The sequence below is a fragment of the Podarcis gaigeae genome (assembly GCF_964106915.1).
Source record: "Podarcis gaigeae genome assembly, chromosome: 13".
Classification (NCBI taxonomy): domain Eukaryota; kingdom Metazoa; phylum Chordata; class Lepidosauria; order Squamata; family Lacertidae; genus Podarcis; species Podarcis gaigeae.
This window is the reverse complement of record NC_139689.1, coordinates 14,158,534-14,178,640: the sequence shown is the minus strand read 5'-3', so window position 1 is coordinate 14,178,640 and position 20,107 is coordinate 14,158,534. Positions and strand designations below refer to the sequence as shown.

General features: G+C 43.2%; 1 protein-coding gene across 1 annotated transcript; it reads left to right on the top strand.

Annotated features, from left to right (window-relative positions):
• The first annotated feature begins 332 nt into the window (after positions 1-332).
• Positions 333-19,463, top strand: LOC310829251 (olfactory receptor 4Q2-like). The gene is made up of 3 exons (XM_083707524.1): positions 333-394; positions 2,624-2,727; positions 18,382-19,463. The coding sequence occupies exon 3, from the start codon at positions 18,387-18,389 to the stop codon at positions 19,329-19,331; it is 945 nt and encodes a 314-aa protein (XP_083563650.1). The 5' UTR covers positions 333-394; positions 2,624-2,727; positions 18,382-18,386; the 3' UTR covers positions 19,332-19,463.
• The last annotated feature ends 644 nt before the right edge of the window (positions 19,464-20,107 follow it).

Sequence of the window (20,107 nt, the reverse complement as noted above, 5' to 3'; positions counted from 1 at the left end):
ATAAATAACATTAATATACAGGATAATACAATGGTGTAGTGTGTGTGTGTATGAATGATATGTTGTATGTAACTTAAAAATGTGATATAGTTGGTGAGCTTCTTCATAGACCAGAAGACTAGGAGTGGCTCTGCAAATATTTTGGAGTGGGGTGGGTGAGAGAGTCAGCAGTGAAATCTGAAGTGGGTAACATAAAGACATACAGACATAATTTTATTTGTAGCATCACAATGCTTGGATAATTGTCAAGGTTTAAACCCTCCCACCCAGCCCAACTCTGTGATGGAAAATAATGGCACCTCTACAGAGCCCTAACCTTGACATTTTCCAATTTCAGTAAAGTGGAAAAGGAAGACCAAGAAAACAAAGGAAGCATTGGGGAAATCCATTTCAGGTATAATATGCAGATTGACTCATGAGAACAGTGTTATCAATAAGCTACAGTGTTAACCCTCTCATCACTGATTTTATCTGGCAAAGTTACAGAGGTGGAGGCTTAGTCATTGTTTCAGAAACTATACCTCCCCCCCCCCCAATCACTCTCTCTATACCCAATCCTCACTAGGGGACTACATCTTTTTAAAGCCAAAACCATTTATTCTCTTTACCCACTTCTGTCTGTATCATTCTGGTTTGTATCTCACCCCAAAACCCACCTGTCCTGCCCATTTTTCCCTTCAGCTATGTGGTTCTCTGGCACCACCCTCAGATCTACTTCAACCTCCCTGTACCCCACTCTCTCTAAGTTGTAGAGCAGTGAACTGGATTGCTATAAGACCTTTTAAAAATTATTTATTTTTCTGCCTTCACAGATACTGAATGAGTCCCACCTCAGTCAGCTGTCACCCACAATTTTATTGATCACAGAGATAATAAATGAATTTACGATAGTTCAGTGCAAAGGAGCATATGGTTTCAGTTACATACTTAAGATATGATTTCGGTTCATATGAACATTCCTACCTACTCTACCATTCTAAATATATCCAGGCTAAATATACACTCACCATTTGTCCCAAAACCATGACCATTAATAACACCAACCCCACTCTATCTCACTAATGCTGCCACAGCTCCCCAAACACTTGACCCCAGCCCATGAAACTCCAACTACCACTGTTCCTTTCAACTAAAACCCACCAGTAGTCAATTTCTCTATCTAAATTCTTATCCAGTTACTATTTACTTCCAACATTCCAAGCACAATCTCTCCCTCTCCCAGCCTAACACCTTAATTCAACTATTATACAACCTGAAAAAAGAAGAAGAAGAAGAAGAGTTTGGATTTGATATCCCGCCTTTCACTCCCCTTCAGGAGTCTCAAAGAGGCTAACTTTCTCCTTTCCCTTCCTCCCCCACAACAAACACTCTGTGAGGTGAGTGGGGCTGAGAGACTTCAAAGAAGTGTGACTAGTCCAAGGTCACCCAGCAGCTGCATGTGGAGGAGCGGAGACTCGAACCCGGTTCCCCAGATTACAAGACTACCTCTCTTAACCACTACACCACACACTTTTGTAAACCATTTTGTGTGCATTTGACAATGCACACACTTTTGTAAACCAAGAAGATCATTAATAAACATTACAGTGGTACCTCTGTTTACACACGCTTCAGGTTACATATACTTCAGGTTACAGACTCCGCTAACCCAGAAATAGTGCTTCAGGTTAAGAACTTTGCTTCAGGATGAGAACAGAAATTGTGCTTTGGCGGCACAGCAGCAGCAGGAGGCCCCATTAGCTAAAGTGGTGCTTCAGGTTAAGAACAGTTTCAGGTTAAGAACAGACCTCTGGAACGAATTACGTACTTAACCCCGAGGTACCGCTGTATTTGAAATGCACTGCTTCCAGAAAGAAAGAAAGAAAGAAAGAAAGAAAGAAAGAAAGAGTGAGTGAGTTTGGATTTGATATTCCGCCTTTTCACTACCCAAAGAAGTCCCAAAGCAGCTAACAATCTCCTTTCCCTTCCTCCCCCACAACAAACACTCTGTGAGGTAAGTGAGGCTGAGAGACTTCAGAGAAGTGTGATTAGCCCAAGGTCACCCAGCAGCTGCATGTGGAGGAGCAGGGAATCTAACCCAGTTCACCAAATTAAGAGGAGTCCACTGCTCTTAACCATGACACCAGAAAGAATGAATGAAAGAAAGAAATTATACTCACCTATATATTTAGCAAAATATATATACTATCACATACTAGTTTACTGTAATTATTCTAATATTTACACACTTTCATTTATATATACACCAGAGCACCACAGGCTCCCACTCCCGTCAGTCCCAGGAGGTATGGCCAATGGGCATGGATGATGGGAGTTGAAGTCAATACAGCATATAAAATGTCAAACATGAAAAACAAGAAGCTGGTTGCAAAGTACAAATCCACTCTACTGGACTTCAGTGCAATTTAAGGTAAATTGGGCTGAGGAGGAATTTCCTTTACAACTTCTCAGAGTTTTCTGTCTTTCCCTCATTGGAGACATGAGAGCAGCAATAGCGGAAACAAACTCCCTTTGCAATCACAGTCATGCAACACCTTAATGCCCAGAGCACCTGATTGCCTCGCCAAGATCCAAATGGATAAATTGAGATGTCTTTTCATTGTTCTCATTTTCTGGCTTGCAGAGAGCATTTGATGTCATTGAGAGACAATAGAAGACCACTTCTCACTTCTCATTCCAAGATGTGATCAGTTGGGGAGAGACATTCTCCATAAAACTTCAGACTGAGTAAGTAGAGAGCAAATGGAATGAACAAGGCTGATGGGGGAGACCTGAAACAAATTTGCTAATCATTTTCCCCCTTCAAAGGAAAACCATCATGTCCTCCAAATGTTACCAGACTACAACTCCCCTTAACATTGACCCATGTTAGCTGGGACTGATGGGAGTTGGAGTTGAATAACATTTAAAGGGCATGTCATTGGCTATCAATGTTCTATTTCTGTTATAGTATTTGTGGTGATATATGCTTTTGGGTTGAAAGATTTTAGGGGTAGATTGTGATTATTCCACAATATTGTCAATTGTCTCCTGTCAAGCACAGAAGAAGGGCTGGCCCTACCATTAGGCAAAATGAGGCAACTGCTTCAGGTGGCCAACTAACTCAGGATAATAATAATGGTGATTATTATTATAATGATGATGGGAGGTGGTAGCAGCACCCATCAGTTATCTCCCTGCTTTGGAGATCACAGCTGTGTGCCACACAGCTTGCCTTGCAAGAGAGAGGGTCATAGTGAAAGAACAACCACTTTGCATGCAGAAACTCCCAAGTTCAATCCCTGGCATTGCCAGGAAGGGTAGGGAAGCCCTAGAGAGCCACTGCCAATCAGTGTAGACAATACAGAGCCAGATTGACCTATAGGTCTGAGTCAGTACAAGGCAGATTCCTATCTTTCTATGCAGTCACTAAAGTAGTCTGCTGTCATCCGGTACAATGAAGGAGGATACTCTCCCATTGCCAGAGTCAACTGCTAGCCCAGTCAGTTTGATTCAGAGAGAAAGCAAGACAGAGAGGGACACACATAGAAAGCAGAGAGTGACCTGTAAAACCATAGCAACACTCTAGAAGTACCAAAATAGCAAAGTCAAAGGTAACTATGGGGTTGCACATTGCTTCAGGCCAAGGAAGCTGGTGTTTGTCCACAGGCAGCTCTCCAGTTCATGTGGAGAGCATGACTAAATGACTTCTGGTGCAACGGAACACCGTGACGGAAACCAGAGCACACAGGGGCATGAAGTGATTGTGACAAAAGGAAATGAAATGGGACAAGATTTTCGATATAAGCAAAGTTAAACCAAGCAGAGACAAAATATTCTCACAGGGAGCTGAAGGCATCTGGCAGAGGGGTAGCTGCTTGTGATATTTTCATCTTTCTGGGGTTTGCAAGCTTGTACATTTCAGAAACCTACACAGCCTGTTGAACCAGATTGCCTGGATTTGGTTCCCTTTGGAATGAGATCCCTGGAGGCTTTCTGGTTTTCTGTAATATATGTGTTTATTTAAAAAGATACAATCTGAACAGAGGTGAAAGTAGGCATACTAGCAGACTGTCAATGTCCACTGTACCCCCCTCTGGTTCCCAGTGAACATTTCCAGACTTGTTTATTGTGCATGCATCCTGATTTAATAGTGGGAAGGTTAGGCAGCATTGCATCAATGAAGTGTAAACTCACACTTTCCTCTGCATTTACTTCATCACAGAAAGTGTAATATTTTGGGAAGTGTATTGTCCTGCAAGACCTCCAAACAGCTGTAATTGCTCAAGATGAGTTTGCCAGAATGTGACTGACTCTAATCTGAAAATAGCAACACTCTAAAAGTGCCAAGAGAGGGATGCGGGTGGCGCTGTAGGTTAAACCACAGAGCCTAGGACTTGCTGATCAGAAGGTCGGCGGTTCGAATCCCTGCTCCTGCCAACCTAACAGTTTGAAAGCACGTCAAAGTGCAAATAGATAAATAGGTACCACTCCAGTGGGAAGGTAAACGGCGTTTCCGTGTGTTGCTCTGGTTCACCAGAAGCAACTTAGTCATGCTGGCCACATGACCTGGAAATTGTACGCCGGCTCCCTTGGCCAATAAAGCGAGATGAGCGCTGCAACCCCAGAGTCGGTCAAGACTGGACCTAATGGTCAGGGGCCCCTTTACCTTTTTAATAGTGCCAAGAAAGAACTCTTCATCTCAGATATTCCTTGGTAATTTAAAAGGCCGGTTGTTGATAACAGTCAACCAATCTTCCAAACAAATGCAACATTGGGCTGCTTCATCAGGACTAATACGCAATTCTTTGGCAATTTCTCCTGGCTCCATTAACCCTCTCTTCTCCAGCCACCCATCTCCCCCATTGTACAATATAGATAGAATTTTAAAATATCTTAAGGCAGAACTATATATGCTTTAAAAAGTCAAATCAACTGCAGGTGCATAAAAAAGGATGCAATTCGGTTCACACTTTTCCCATCCCATTGAACACAGTGGAATCAATCAAGACTAACAGTGAAATCCTATCCATACCTAACCAGAAGAAACAGGGTAAAACAGAACCTTGAAATGGCCCTTGACACATCTCAGCTATTCCTATTTCTGGAAAGGAATAGCTTGGCCATAATGCTGTAGGCTTTGGTAGACCATAGGCTTTCTAGACCATATCCTCCAATTGCCAAAAAGATGGAGGGACAATCACGAAAATGTTTAAGCCATCAAGGGACCAGGTTATTTTAAGCAGTATCTTCACCAAATAAAGGTTTTTAGCATAGTGGCACCAGGATTTTTGCAAGACTGTGACTATCAAAATCAGACAAGCACTTACCATTGAAGTACTTGGTCACCTTCTAAAAACAAGATTTTTTAGATAAATGGTTTGATTAAGCACTGGCCATTTCTTCTGAATTTTATGATTTCTGGATTTTACTAATCTTGGTTTGAATGCAATGCTAGTGCTCCTCCGAGCAGACCTATTGAAATATATTGTCCTAAATGAGTCATGTTTATTTATTTCAGTGGATCTACTCTAAGTAGTTTTATTTTTTATTTCCCGCCTTTTCTCCCAAAGTAGCTCATTTTATGATGTTGTAATGATTTAATTGTATATCACCAAGATATTGCTTAATGAGCTAGCAATATATATAAATCTTTATTGTGGTCCAACAACCCATAACATGGATTCAGAATAAAATACAGATTCATACAGACAACCCCCCCCCCCAGGGAAGGGAGACCGAAGCGTTATTTGTTTAGTCATGTTGATCTTTGATTCGTATGACTACTGAAAGAAACTTTGCCATGGCCACTGTGATATCTTTGGACTTGTCATCCAGAAGATATTTGGTATAAGATATGCAGGTGTCTGAAAATTGAACCCACAGTAAATTCCTATTGCTAATGGGCCACAGATAACATGAGATTGAGATTGGAGATCACTATGTGATATACATTTGCCTCAGAGATTCAAGGGCAGTATCATAGCCCAGATGGTACAGGAGAGAAGGTGGCATACCAATTGAAGTGGTTTTTCTAACCATAATTTTCATCCATGAGCTGGTAAACTCCTCGTTGTTTAGGTATGGAAGTAAGCCCTTCCCTAGGCCAAAGACTGAGATCTTGAGCCAGTATCTCAGGGCAGCCCACCATGCTTTAGTTGATAAAAATAGTATTGCATTTGGAACACATTTTACCAGAGAAACTTTGCCTGGAGGCCACCAAACCTGGAGAATGAGCATTGAACCAGACGTTTGAGGCATAGAGGAGTTGAGAGACAGATTTTGCATTAAATACCTTAATGGCTGGTGGAACATAATAGCCTCCCCTTGGATAAAAGAATTGAAGTATAGCCAACTGCCTTTTGATAGGCTGTCTGCCAATGATGTTTCCAGGACTTGGAATGATGGAATAGAAGCCCTAGGTACTGGACGAATTTGGTCTGCTCTGGTACCCATTTACTCAGGGAGAATCTCTTCTCAAACACCAGAACTTTTGATTTTTCATAATTGATGGATAACCCATTACCAGAGCAGTAGTCTGAGAATTTCCTTAGTTGGTAGTTCAGGCCAGGTCTGGTTCAGGCGAGGATGGCCATGTCATCCGCATACAGCAAGAGAGGGGTCTTTCTCATCCTCATTTTTGGAAGATGGCCATCAGGGCCCATTAAGCTTGCCTCTAAGTTATCAAAAACAAACTGAACAAAGTAGGGGCCAAAATGCATCCCTTTCTCACTCCCCTGGCCATCTCAATACAGTCAGAGAGCTGGCCCTGCAACCTGCACCAACCTGCAAATTGTTTCCACAGTACAGGGCTTTAATAAGATGTAGGAGGCATTTATCCTTAGTACTAGCTGTAAATTGGACCATAGTTGGAATCTGAGGATGAAGTCAAAGGCAGATTTCAGGTCCATAAAGGTCACAAAGAGTATTCCCTGTAGAGGTCTGGTGTACTTCTCGGCTAGGAGGGACAGCATTAGACAGTGGTCTGATGTTGAGTGGTTCTCGCGGAAAGCTGCCTGAGTTTCAGATAGTATATTATAGTCATTTAGAAAAGTTGTCAATTTGTTACAAAGAAAGCGGGGCTACAGCTTTCCAAAATTGAAAGCAGACTGATTGGCCTATAATTAGAAGGCACATTTGGCTGGCCTCTCTTAAAGGTTGGGACTACTATTGCACGTTTCCAGCTAGACAGCACTTTGCCCAAGTTATTTACTAATGTAAAAGTGCTGCCAGAAGAGGAGCCCACCAGTGCTGATCTGATATGATCAATTCAGCTAAGATAAAGTCATTTCCTGGGGCCTTACCACTCTTCAGGTTCCCAATTAATGTGTAGACTTCTTCCACTGTAACTGGGCTCCATTGTGGTAGCAGTGACAATTCTGCCGAATCTTCATCATAAAAATTGGAGGGGAGATTTGAATTTTCCATGAATATATTTCTAAAATGGTTCTCCCATACCTGAGTTGGAATGGCACATCTAGGGGCTGGATTGCTATTGCTCAGGAAGCCAGAGACCAGTTTCCAGAAGAGTTTTGTTTCATTGTTTAGCGAGGCATTCAGTAAGAGAGACCAGGAGTCTTGTTCAGACTGCCTTTTGTTCAAAGCCAAAAGGGCTTTGTACTCTTTTTAAATTTTGAAATAAGTTGGGGGTAAACGGTTTAGGCCAGCATTTCTATAGGCCAAATAAGAGTTCCTTAAGGCTTTCTCCTTCATGCAGCACTCTTGGTCGAACCATCTGAACCCTTTAGCTATATGGGGCTTGCTGGCTGGGTTTGTGTTAACAGAGACCACATCCTGCAAGAACTCAATGAGATTATCGTAAACCACCAGGGAGGAATCTGTTGATAGGTCATTGATTATAGTTGATCTTAAATTAATTGCAGTTTGCGAATTCAATCCAGTCTCAACTATAGTAGCCAGCTCAGGTGTCCATTTTTTCCTACACAATGCTGGAACATTAGCTTTATCAATTTTTCCTTGTTCTATTGAGGCACCTAATCATAAGCCTGCATTTTTTATCAAAGCTTATATATTGCAATCAAGGCTTGTATTTAAAAATGAGCTTAAAAAAGGATTTTCAAATGTTTCATGCCAGGCAGAAAGAACCTTGGCAAGAGGTTTTTCTCCTAAGACAAGGGGGGCCCCATTGATTTATAGTAGAAAAACAATTCTCAAAGTCATAAAAAGGGAGAATTACATATGCTGCCCCAAGGCTGAAAAAACACAATTAGGAATGGGCAAATAGTAAAATAATACCAATGTGCCTCCCAGTAAAATGAGCCAGATCTTCTTTCCAAGGTTGAAAGGCCAAGAGCAGTGAAAAAGGCAACTGGCTTGGCTGGAGAAGAAGCTTCTTTCTATTTTATTTTGAGGCTGGAAAGGAGGGGGAAAGGGGGGAGGTGTAAACTGAAGAGGCTTCTTTTTAAAAGCTGTTTTTTACTGAGATCCTTTTTACTTTACAAAGGCTTTATTCTTTTAAAAGGCTACCTATGATAAATGAATGAAATATATTAGCTTAAATATATTGGCTTAAATGTAATTATGCAAAGGATTTAAGGAATGCTAGATTCTTATTTCATATGGTTGTAAGAGTTGTATTTATCCTGAAATTAAGTCAGCCACCAGCCTAGCCCCCCTGCCAGACAGAAGACGCCATCCAAGCACTCTTGATATATGGTTGTCAGGCATTTGTTTAGAAACTTTCAAATGAAGGAAATCTTTCAATATTGATGTGAAACTCAAGATCCTTGACATCTGTTGAACATAAAAATGTAAGATTAAACATTTGTTTTAGAAGGCAATAGGGCAAGGAGGGCAAGAGGTGAGCTGGTAATTAAGATTCCATGTAAGATATATTATTACTTATTTGTCATTTATATATAGCTCTTTGTCTCCCTTATAAGGACAGAAGGAAGTGGGTGTATCTTTTGTGATTGGTTCTAGCAAACAGCCAATAGGAATATTCAGCCAGGCTGATTGGACAGAGGCAGCCACAGGAGGAGCAAAGGGGGCTGGATTAAGGAAATATAAGTGCTGGCCAGGATGGCAGGAGGCCAGGCCAGAGCTTGGTAACCATATACCACTGAGCCTCTCATTTATTTGTCTGACAAATAAATTATTATTTTAATTTCTCTATTGCTGCGTTGAATATTTCATTCCAGCTAAGCGTTAACCACAAGCAGGGTGCTACATTTTATGGTGCCACTGTGACTCGGATAAGTGGTCTGCTGGAACGCAGCCCCTTCGCCCTACTGGGCAGGGTACAAGAGAGAGGACCACTGCTTACCCAGCGCGCACTGGTAAATTTTTCCAGGGGGAACGCAGAAGACTCGTCTGTCTGATACCCTGCTCATTGGCGGCGACGGACCGGGGGAAACAGGGAACCAACCAAGGGTAAGTGCACAAAGGGATTTTTGGCCCTCCAATTAATTAGGAGGAAGAGAAGTCTTGATCAAACTTCTGCGTCTCAGTAAGGGGAAACTGAGTACGCTAGGTGGTTGGGTACATCAGATGTTGGTCTGGTGGAGGAAAAGGGAAAATTGGGAGGTAGAGTGTGGTGAAGTATCTAGCGCATTGTATGTGTGAGAAAGTACAGAGCAATCTGTAGCTGACCTGAGTGTGGAGTGGGTAGTACTTCGGTTCCCAGTGAGGCGACTCCATCTGGGCAAGGAAACTCACGAAGTGTGTGTGCGAGTGACTGAGTGGATACTTCACAGGGCCATACAATGGGAGTTGGGGGTTCAAAGGGGGAAAATACACCTCTTGAGTGTATGTTAAATAATTTTAAGAAAGCCTTCTCAGGGGCATATGGAGTCAAAATGACGCCAGAGCGCTTGAGAACGTTATGTGAACTAGAATGGCCGAAACAAAATACTGAATGGCCATCTCAGGGAACTTTTGATATAAATTTAGTAAGCAAACTTTGGTCTAACATCGCCAAAGAAACTGGAGGGTGCCCAGAACAATTTCCATATATAGATTCCTGGCTGAGCACATTAAATAAAAATCCTCCATGGATAAGGGAATGCAAAGTCAAACGATGCAAATTATTGGCTGTAAAAGCTGAAGCTAGGAAAGGAATCTTGCCAAATAAACTCAAACCCATTTTTGAGGGACCAGAGGAAGAGGTGCTTCCACCTCCACCCTATGCTCCACATCGAAGGGAGCTTAATTCAAACACTCCGCCAGTTGTAACCCCAAGGCAAGAAAGTGGAATGAATAATGGGAGTGGAGTCACAGAGCTTGATTCCTTGATAGATTATGATAAATATCTTCAGGAGGCATTGGAGTCCTATAATAAAGCCCAAGCAGAAGTGGTTATTCCACCTGTGACTCCTAATAGACCTGCATCTACAGTCTCCTTTAGTGGAACAACTGATTGCCCACCCCAAACCCCTGTACATCCAAGTCCTAGAGAATTATTACAGAAGTTACAGGGAGACCTTAATCGGTCAGCAAGCAATACAGCCAGGCGTATAAAGCTGCTAAAAGAACGCCTTGGGACAAATACCATCCCCTATGATTTGAGGCCCCTAGAGCAAAGCGAAGAGAAAGATCACGTAGTAGCCCCTCTTAGAAGAGTATTTGATGCACTTGAGGAGCCTGCGCTGGTTAATGGGCAACCCGGACCACGGCCACCTCGAACTTCGACCCTGCAATATATTCCATTCACAACTACAGATCTGATGAATTGGAAAACACACACCCCATCTTTTGCAGAAAAACCTCAGGCTATGATGGACTTGGTGACTTCAATAGTAAATACTCATAGTCCTACTTGGACAGATTGTCGCCAGCTCCTAAATACTCTTTTCACCACTGAGGAAAGGAGAGACATAATTGAAAAGGCACAGATATATTTGCGTGAGCAGGCCAGAGTGGGAAATATTTTTAATATTGACCGTCATCTCCAAGACAACTTTCCCTTGGAAGATCCTAATTGGGATCCAAACAATGCAATTCACCTAGCCAGACTTACCACCTACCGCCAGACACTTGTGCAAGGTATCCGCAGGGCATGCCAGAAGCCCACTAATATGTCTAAAGTCTCAGAAGTAGAACAGAAACCAAATGAGAGTCCAGGAGACTTTTTAGAGAGGCTGCAAGAAGCCTATCGTATATGGACTCCTTTTGACCCTGAAGCCCCTGAAAACAGCAGAATGATTACTGCTACATTTGTGGCCCAGTGCGCTTCTGATATTCGTAAGAAAATTCAGAAATCAGAAGGATGGGAAGGGATGCTGATGAGCCAAATTATGGCCATTGCACGCCGAGTTTATCGGAATAGGGATGAGGCTGAGAAGCAAGAGAAGAAGAAGTGGCAGAAGGAAAAGATGGTAATGCTAGCCACAGCAGTGAAGCAAGACCACCGCCCCTTAAATGGAGGGAGAGGGCGAGGAAGGAATCCACCACTGGGAAGGAATCAATGTGCAAATTGCAAGAAGGAGGGTCACTGGAAGCGGGAGTGTCCTGAACCCCTGAGGTTGGAAGAAGTACACCCAGGCCCAGGCCCAGGCCCAGGCTCCGGCCCAAGAAACCAGGGACGGGGACGGGGAATGATCCGAAATGGAAGATATCAGAGACCAGGACAAGGACAGAGTAGAGACAATTTCATTGGACTGGCAGAAGAGGATTTTACTCAAGACTAGGAACGACCGGACTCCATAAAGTTAGGCTTCCAGGAGCCCACGGTCACGATTCAATTAGGGAGCCATTTAATAGACTTTATGATTGATACTGGGGCTGAATACTCAGTACTCCCAGAACTATTGCAGAAAAAGGCATCCAAAAGTGTAGTCATTAAAAGTGCCACTGGTCAGTCAGCTAAGAGGTCTTTCCTCCAACCTTTGGAATGCCAGATTGGGGGACATTGTTTAACCCATCAGTTTTTGTATATACCTGAGTGTCCAATACCTCTCTTAGGCAGAGATATGCTGTCCAAATTGCAGGCCCAAATCACCTTCACTCCTCGAGGTCCAGAAATGAAACTGCCATCAAAAGCAGCAGGAATAATTACCCTCTCAGTACCTAAGGAACAATCATGGCGCCTAATGTCAGCCTTGCAAGTCCAACCCACATTGGATACAGAATTAAACAAGCTCCTCCGAACTCTACAGGTGCCACCAGGAGTATGGGCCGAAAATAGCCCACCAGGAATGGCTAAGAATATAGCTCCAATTGTAGTAACCCTAAAACCTATGGCTACCCCTGTATCTGTAAAGCAATATCCCTTACCCCGGCGAGCAGCAGAGGGCATCCAGAAACATTTGGACCGCCTATTAAAATATGGTCTGCTTAAGCCTTGCCAATCAGAATGGAACACACCCCTTTTGCCTGTTCGAAAACCTGGGACAGATGAATACAGGCCAGTGCAGGACTTGAGGCTCGTAAACCAGGCTATCGAGACCTTGCACCCAAATGTACCAAACCCATATACCTTGTTGAGTTTGATCCCACCAGAAGCAACATTTTTTACTGTATTGGACTTGAAAGATGCATTCTTCTGTTGCCGGCTGGCACCACAGAGCCAACCTATATTTGCCTTCCAGTGGGAAGACCCTTTGACAGGAACAAAAGGCCAGCTAACCTGGACAAGATTGCCCCAGGGATTTAAAAATTCCCCAACTTTATTTGGCACTGCCTTGGCGAGGGATCTAACAAGTTACCCCTCAATACCGGGAGAAAAGGTGATTCTGCAATATGTAGATGATCTTATACTAGCGGCAAAGGATTTTGATACCTGTAAAGAAGGGACAGAGGAACTGCTCCACTTGCTCTGGGAAGCTGGCTACCGAGTTTCCCAGAAAAAGGCACAGTTATGTTTAGAAAAGGTCAAATATTTGGGCTTTGACATCTCACACCAACAACGAGCATTGAGACCAGAGAGGAAAGAAGCTATTTGCCTTATCAAGGAACCTACCACAAGAAAACAACTTAGAGGATTCCTGGGAACAGCAGGGTTTTGTAGACTATGGATACCTGATTTCAGCAGTCTGGCCAAGCCCTTACATGAAAGCACTCGAGGTGCAGAAAAGGACCCATTCGTATGGGGACCTGAGCAGAAACAAGCCTTTTTAGTTATCAAACAACGACTTATGGAGGCCCCAGCCCTTGGATTGCCTAATTCGGAAAAACCCTTTCAGCTGTATGTACATGAACAGAATGGGATTGCAGCGGCAGTCCTGACCCAGAGATTAGGAAGTTGGAACCGCCCAGTAGCTTATTTGTCTAAATAATTGGACTCAGTAGCAAAAGGATGGCCTCCATGCCTAAGGGCAGTAGCGGCCACTGCAAGCCTTGTCAAAGAAGCTGATAAATTTACCTTCGGCCAGACGATGTATGTGAATGTACCTCATGCTGTTCTGACACTCATGGAATATAAGGGTAGTTATTGGCTAACGAACCCAAGGATGGCTAGATACCAAGGCCTATTGTGTGAAAATCCCAGGATTCATCTACGAGTAGTGAATATGCTCAATCCAGCGACTCTGCTGCCTCTGCCAGAGGTAGATGATGAAGAATCACATGATTGTCTCCAAATAATGGATGAAGTTTATTCCAGTAGACCTGATCTGAAAGATGAACCATTGAAAAATCCAGATGTTGTATATTATACGGATGGTAGCAGTTACCTTCATGAAGGTGCCAGACGAGCAGGATATGCTGTGGTCACCAATGAGGAAGTTGTGGAAGCTGAAGCTTTGCCTGCTGGCACATCAGCACAAAAGGCTGAACTTATAGGCTTAACTAGAGCTCTGCAATTGGCAGCTGGATGTAAGGCAAACATCTATACTGATTCTAAATATGCCTTCTTAACCCTGCATGCACATGGAGCTCTATGGAAAGAAAGAGGTCTAATAGGAGCCCACGGGAAGGCCTTGAAATATGGACCTGAAGTAGAAATCCTGTTAGAAGCAGTATGGGCTCCAGAACAGATTGCTGTAATGCACTGCAAAGGTCATGGACGAGGAAGGGATCCAATAACCAGAGGAAATCATGCTGCTGACAAAGCAGCCCGAGAGGCAGCCCAAAAGCCTGTGGGAGGATTTATAGCAGCCCTCATACCAGAGGTAGTTCCAGAAGATGTTAAACCTCACTATACCCCAGAAGAGAGGAAGTGGGCTGAACAGGAAGGAGCGGTTGTGAAGGACGGTTGGATGATCCTGCCGGACAATAGGATTTATGTACCTCATCATCTAGCAGGCACAATTGTAAGAAATTATCATGAATCTACTCACCTTGGCGGTACTGCAACCAGAGAGAGTCTCAGTCGGAAGTTGTATATTATTAATCTATCACAATTAGCAACTTGCATTTCACAGAAATGTGTTCTTTGTGCTAAAAACAATCCCAGGCAGGGACCAGTACAACCTCCTGGAATCCAACATGTGGGATATGTCCCCATGGAAAGTCTAATTGTGGACTTCACAGAGCTGGTCCCTTCTAAGGGATTCAAGTATCTCCTTGTGTTTGTAGATACTCTTACCGGATGGGTTGAAGCTTTTCCCACCCGAACTGAAAAGGCACGAGAGGTAACTAAGAGACTCCTCACTGAATTGATCCCAAGGTTTGGATTACCTAGATGCATTGGAAGTGATAATGGGCCAGCGTTCATTGATCAAGTAGTACAAGATGTATGTCGAGTCCTACAAGTAAAATGGAGACTGCATGCAGCATATAGGCCTCAGAGTTCAGGGAAAACTGAAAGAATGAATCGGACTCTGAAAACCCAATTGGCAAAATTAACCCAGGAAACGGGATTGGGATGGGTAGATGTGTTACCCATAACACTGTTTCGTGTTCGGTGTGCACCCACAAAAAGACTTAAGTTGTCACCTTTTGAGCTCCTGTATGGGAGACCGCCCTCCTTTGTTCAGGATATTCCAGCTGACCTTAAACAAATAGGAGATCATGTGACACAGGGACAAGTGCAATCTCTCTCCCGTGTTTTTGTTTCTCTTAACAGGTGGGCCCTCGAACGCACGCCGTGCAGCATTGCCGAGCCGATTCATCAGTTCCAGGCTGGCGATAGCGTATGGGTGAAAGAGTGGAAACGCGATCCACTTGCACCTAAGTGGCGTGGACCTTACACCGTCTTGCTCTCTACTCCAACAGCGGTGAAGGTAGCTGAGGTGACCCCCTGGATTCATCACTCTCGTTTGAAGAAGTCCGAAGGCAGTTGGACGTGCAAAGGTGACCCCTCTAATCCTTTAAAACTAACTCTCTCCAAAAACCCCTGTATCTAGCCCTACCGGGAACGGGCTAGGTCACGGGCAACATTTGACGACCGGCCTGCTGCAGCCACAACCTGGAAGCTGGCTGACCTGCGCACGCCTGAAGCTTGAGGAGCGTCTGAACCAGCGACTGTGAACGGAAAGATTCTCTAATACAATTGATTGACTGCCCCCTTGTGGAACAATTATCAGAGATATTACTCATTGGGGATCCTCGGGATATATGTTTTGGTCTTGGTGGTACCCCATTTCTGTCACTGGGGGAATTATATTGGGGCTAATAATTATTTGCTATCACAATAAGGTAATCTTTTGTGGAAGGAATGCATATACTAGACATCAACATGATTTTATTATCAATCCTGATCCCTTGGGAAGGGGAAGGGTCCTTGAATCTGACCAAATTGGCTAAATATGGATTCAGCCATGACCACAATATGTGGGTAGGTTTAGCTGAAATGGTAGCCAATGTTGCAAATAGGACCAATTGCCTTGTTTGCTCTCTTGGGCCAGATGATTCAGAGGGAGGTATGCCCTTATTACCGATACCATTAGATGCCATTGGTATGGTAAGCGAAATGCCACACCAAACAGAAATACAGAATTTCCCCGGATGGAACTCAACTAAACCATTACGAGTTATACCTGTACAAGGGGAATTCTGTGTACATAAATCATCAGATGCAGCTGATTCTCCCATGATAGGCTCTTCTCATTGTCACTATACTTGGGATTATATTAAGAATAGTCATACCTGGGCACACGGTACTACCTATCGAACTCGGAATACCTTGCCCTGTGCACCTCCTTTTATTCATGCATGGAAAGTGGTGTGGAACATAACTATGACAGAAAAAGGCAATCTAACATACTGCACTGTGAACTCTCTACCTCTTTTGGTATTTCGCCTTCTGTACTCCACGTACCAAAAACCTCAGACCCGATGGTTGTGGTGGATATGTGGAGAATGGGCATACAAAAAGCTCCCTTCCAAATGGAGTGGGACTTGTTTCTTGGGTTGGGTATTACCACCAATGTGGATTATGCCCACTAGTTCGGCCAGGCGAACACGAAGGAATGCTGATATTTCTCATATAGCAGGAGGAAGTACCCAAAGTTGGAGCGGTACTGATGATTGGCCGCCAGAGCGCATTATAGCCTATTATGATCCTGCCTCCTGGAATCCTGGTGAGCTCATACAAGGGGCACGGGATCCTATTTATAATCTAAACAGAATAATTCGATTGCAAGCAGTAGTGGAACTTGTAACCAATGCAACGGCACAGAGTTTGAGACTTATTGCACAACAGTTGGATGAAAGTAGAGCCGCCATTTTGCAGCTGAAAATGGGAATGGATTATGTACTTGCCAGGCAGGGAGGCCTATGTGGAGTCTTGAACTTGACAGGGAATGCCTGTTGCTTTAACATTTCTGATAATGGTGAGGCAATCCGTGTGTTGGCCACAAAGATGGAGAATATAGCACATGTCCCAGTACAAACATGGGAAGGATGGGATATGGGATGGCTCACCAATTGGTTACCTAATGTCACAGGACTCAAAGGGATACTATTGTCTTGCTTGTTTTTCTTGACAGTAGTGGTAATGGTTTTATGTATGATGCCATGTATCATTTCATGTTTTAGAAGTACAATTAGCAAGATGGTTTCAAATGAAACTCTACCTCATATCATGGCCCTATACAGAGCTTTACCTCAGGAATATGATGAAGGTCAAGCTATCAAGGACACTTGGGATGAAGGTCCTTGAGCTTGAAAGGGGGGAATGAGGCACCTAATCATAAGCCTGCATTTTTTATCAAAGCTTATATATTGCAATCAAGGCTTGTATTTAAAAATGAGCTTAAAAAAGGATTTTCAAATGTTTCATGCCAGGCAGAAAGAACCTTGGTAAGAGGTTTTTCTCCTAAGACAAGGGGGGCCCCATTGATTTATAGTAGAAAAACAATTCTCAAAGTCATAAAAAGGGAGAATTACATATGCTGCCCCAAGGCTGAAAAAACACAATTAGGAATGGGCAAATAGTAAAATAATACCAATGTGCCTCCCAGTAAAATGAGCCAGATCTTCTTTCCAAGGTTGAAAGGCCAAGAGCAGTGAAAAAGGCAACTGGCTTGGCTGGAGAAGAAGCTTCTTTCTATTTTATTTTGAGGCTGGAAAGGAGGGGGAAAGGGGGGAGGTGTAAACTGAAGAGGCTTCTTTTTAAAAGCTGTTTTTTACTGAGATCCTTTTTACTTTACAAAGGCTTTATTCTTTTAAAAGGCTACCTATGATAAATGAATGAAATATATTAGCTTAAATATATTGGCTTAAATGTAATTATGCAAAGGATTTAAGGAATGCTAGATTCTTATTTCATATGGTTGTAAGAGTTGTATTTATCCTGAAATTAAGTCAGCCACCAGCCTAGCCCCCCTGCCAGACAGAAGACGCCATCCAAGCACTCTTGATATATGGTTGTCAGGCATTTGTTTAGAAACTTTCAAATGAAGGAAATCTTTCAATATTGATGTGAAACTCAAGATCCTTGACATCTGTTGAACATAAAAATGTAAGATTAAACATTTGTTTTAGAAGGCAATAGGGCAAGGAGGGCAAGAGGTGAGCTGGTAATTAAGATTCCATGTAAGATATATTATTACTTATTTGTCATTTATATATAGCTCTTTGTCTCCCTTATAAGGACAGAAGGAAGTGGGTGTATCTTTTGTGATTGGTTCTAGCAAACAGCCAATAGGAATATTCAGCCAGGCTGATTGGACAGAGGCAGCCACAGGAGGAGCAAAGGGGGCTGGATTAAGGAAATATAAGTGCTGGCCAGGATGGCAGGAGGCCAGGCCAGAGCTTGGTAACCATATACCACTGAGCCTCTCATTTATTTGTCTGACAAATAAATTATTATTTTAATTTCTCTATTGCTGCGTTGAATATTTCATTCCAGCTAAGCGTTAACCACAAGCAGGGTGCTACACTATGTGAGAGTGTTGAATTGAATTTTGGCCAATAGTGGAGATGATTAGAGGCAAATGATCACTGTTATCGATACTGAAGTTTTTGATTAATTAAAAGGCCTCCCTGTTAGTGAGACAGTAATCTACTCTGCTAGCAATTTATAAATAACAAAATAAATCTCTCTCCTTGCTTTCATAGGAAAAATGGAGAACCTGGAAGGAAACTACACTCGGGTCAATGAATTCCTCTTGGCAGCCCTTTCCCCATCATGGCAGTCCCAAGCCGCCCTCTTTGTGGTCTTCCTCCTGGTCTACACAGCCACCCTAGCAGGAAACACCCTCATCATGCTTACAGTGACCTCTGACCCCCGGCTGAGCACACCCATGTACTTCCTGCTGGGTAACCTCTCCTTCCTGGATCTTTGCTACTCCACTGTCACAGCCCCTAAGATGTTGATGGACTTCTTGGTTGAGAAAAGGAGCATCTCCTTTGATGCCTGCATGGCTCAACTCTTTTTCCTCCATTTTGTGGGTGCTGCCGAGATGTTCCTCCTCACCATCATGGCCTATGACAGGTACGTGGCCATCTGCAAGCCTCTGCACTATCCCAATATCATGAACAGGCAACTCTGCAGCTGGTTGGTGGCAGCTTCTTGGACTGGAGGCTTCATCCACTCTACAGTCCAGACCATCCTTACTATGAGGCTGCCCTTCTGTGGACCTAACCAAGTGGACAACTTCTTCTGTGATGTCCCACCTGTGATCAAGCTGGCCTGCACTGACACCTATGTTATTGAACTCCTCATGGTCTCCAACAGTGGCCTCATCTCAAGCAGCTGCTTTGTCATCCTGGTGACCTCCTATGCCACTATTCTGGTGAGGATCCGCTCCCCTGAGGGACGTCGCAAAGCCCTCAATGTCTGTGCCTCCCACCTAACTGTGGTGACATTGTTCTTTGGTCCTTGCATCTTTATCTATGCCAGGCCTTTCTCCACTTTCTCAGTAGATAAGCTGGTCTCTGTCCTTTACAATATCATCACCCCCATGCTGAATCCATTGATCTACACTCTGAGAAATAAAGATGTGAAGTCAGCCATGAGGAAGCTGAGAAGCAGGGAAACAATTTCTGGTGGGAAGGTAGACATGTGATTCCCTGCATTCTTCCCTATAAAGACTTTCACAGCAGCTAAGATGTACACAGTGTGTTAACTGGAAAGTCTCCAAAGTAATTATCTAAACAGCCATGAACTGATAAAATGTGAGATGTTTTGACTCCTCTGATATATGATTTTATGACCCACCCTGTTCTTTTGCTAGTATGGTGGATGGTTTATAGGAAATCATTATCATGATCACTGCTATTTTCCTAGAAAAAGAGATGCTGGAATTCACCCTGAACACCTACGTTGTTGTCTTATGACAATGGTGCCCAAGTGAGAGCTGCTGGGACTGAGTTCCGATGAGTTCCAGCTGTATAAAAGCCCTGATATGATTATCACTCTACATTGAAATCTATGCTATTATCACTATACACTGAAATCATTAATTTACTCAAGCCATAGGGAAGTCTCTGCAGTTTAATACATTCCTGAGTATTCTATCATGTGCTAGTTTGGGCTGATGAGAGTTGTCATCATCTGGAAGGCACTAGGCTGGGGAAGACTAGAGTACATTTCAGTCATTTAACGAAACTACCCAAAGCCCATAGCCATGTATGTATCATATAATTAGTTCATTTACAAACAAAGAGAGCTATTATTTGCATTGTGTGCTGAGGTTTAATAAATAAGACAATTAAATGGGGAAGTGACTAGAAAATGGGATTGTCAAAATGGGACCATCAATATCCTTGAAGCACCACTGAAATAAAAGAAATTGGCTATTGCTAACTTTTTTAATGAGGTCCTCTGGGATCAGTGGAAGGT

What these genes read in the sequence shown, in the direction of transcription:
- LOC310829251 (XM_083707524.1), top strand. Translation starts at nt 18,387, where the DNA reads ATGGAGAACCTGGAAGGAAACTACACTCGGGTCAATGAATTCCTCTTG.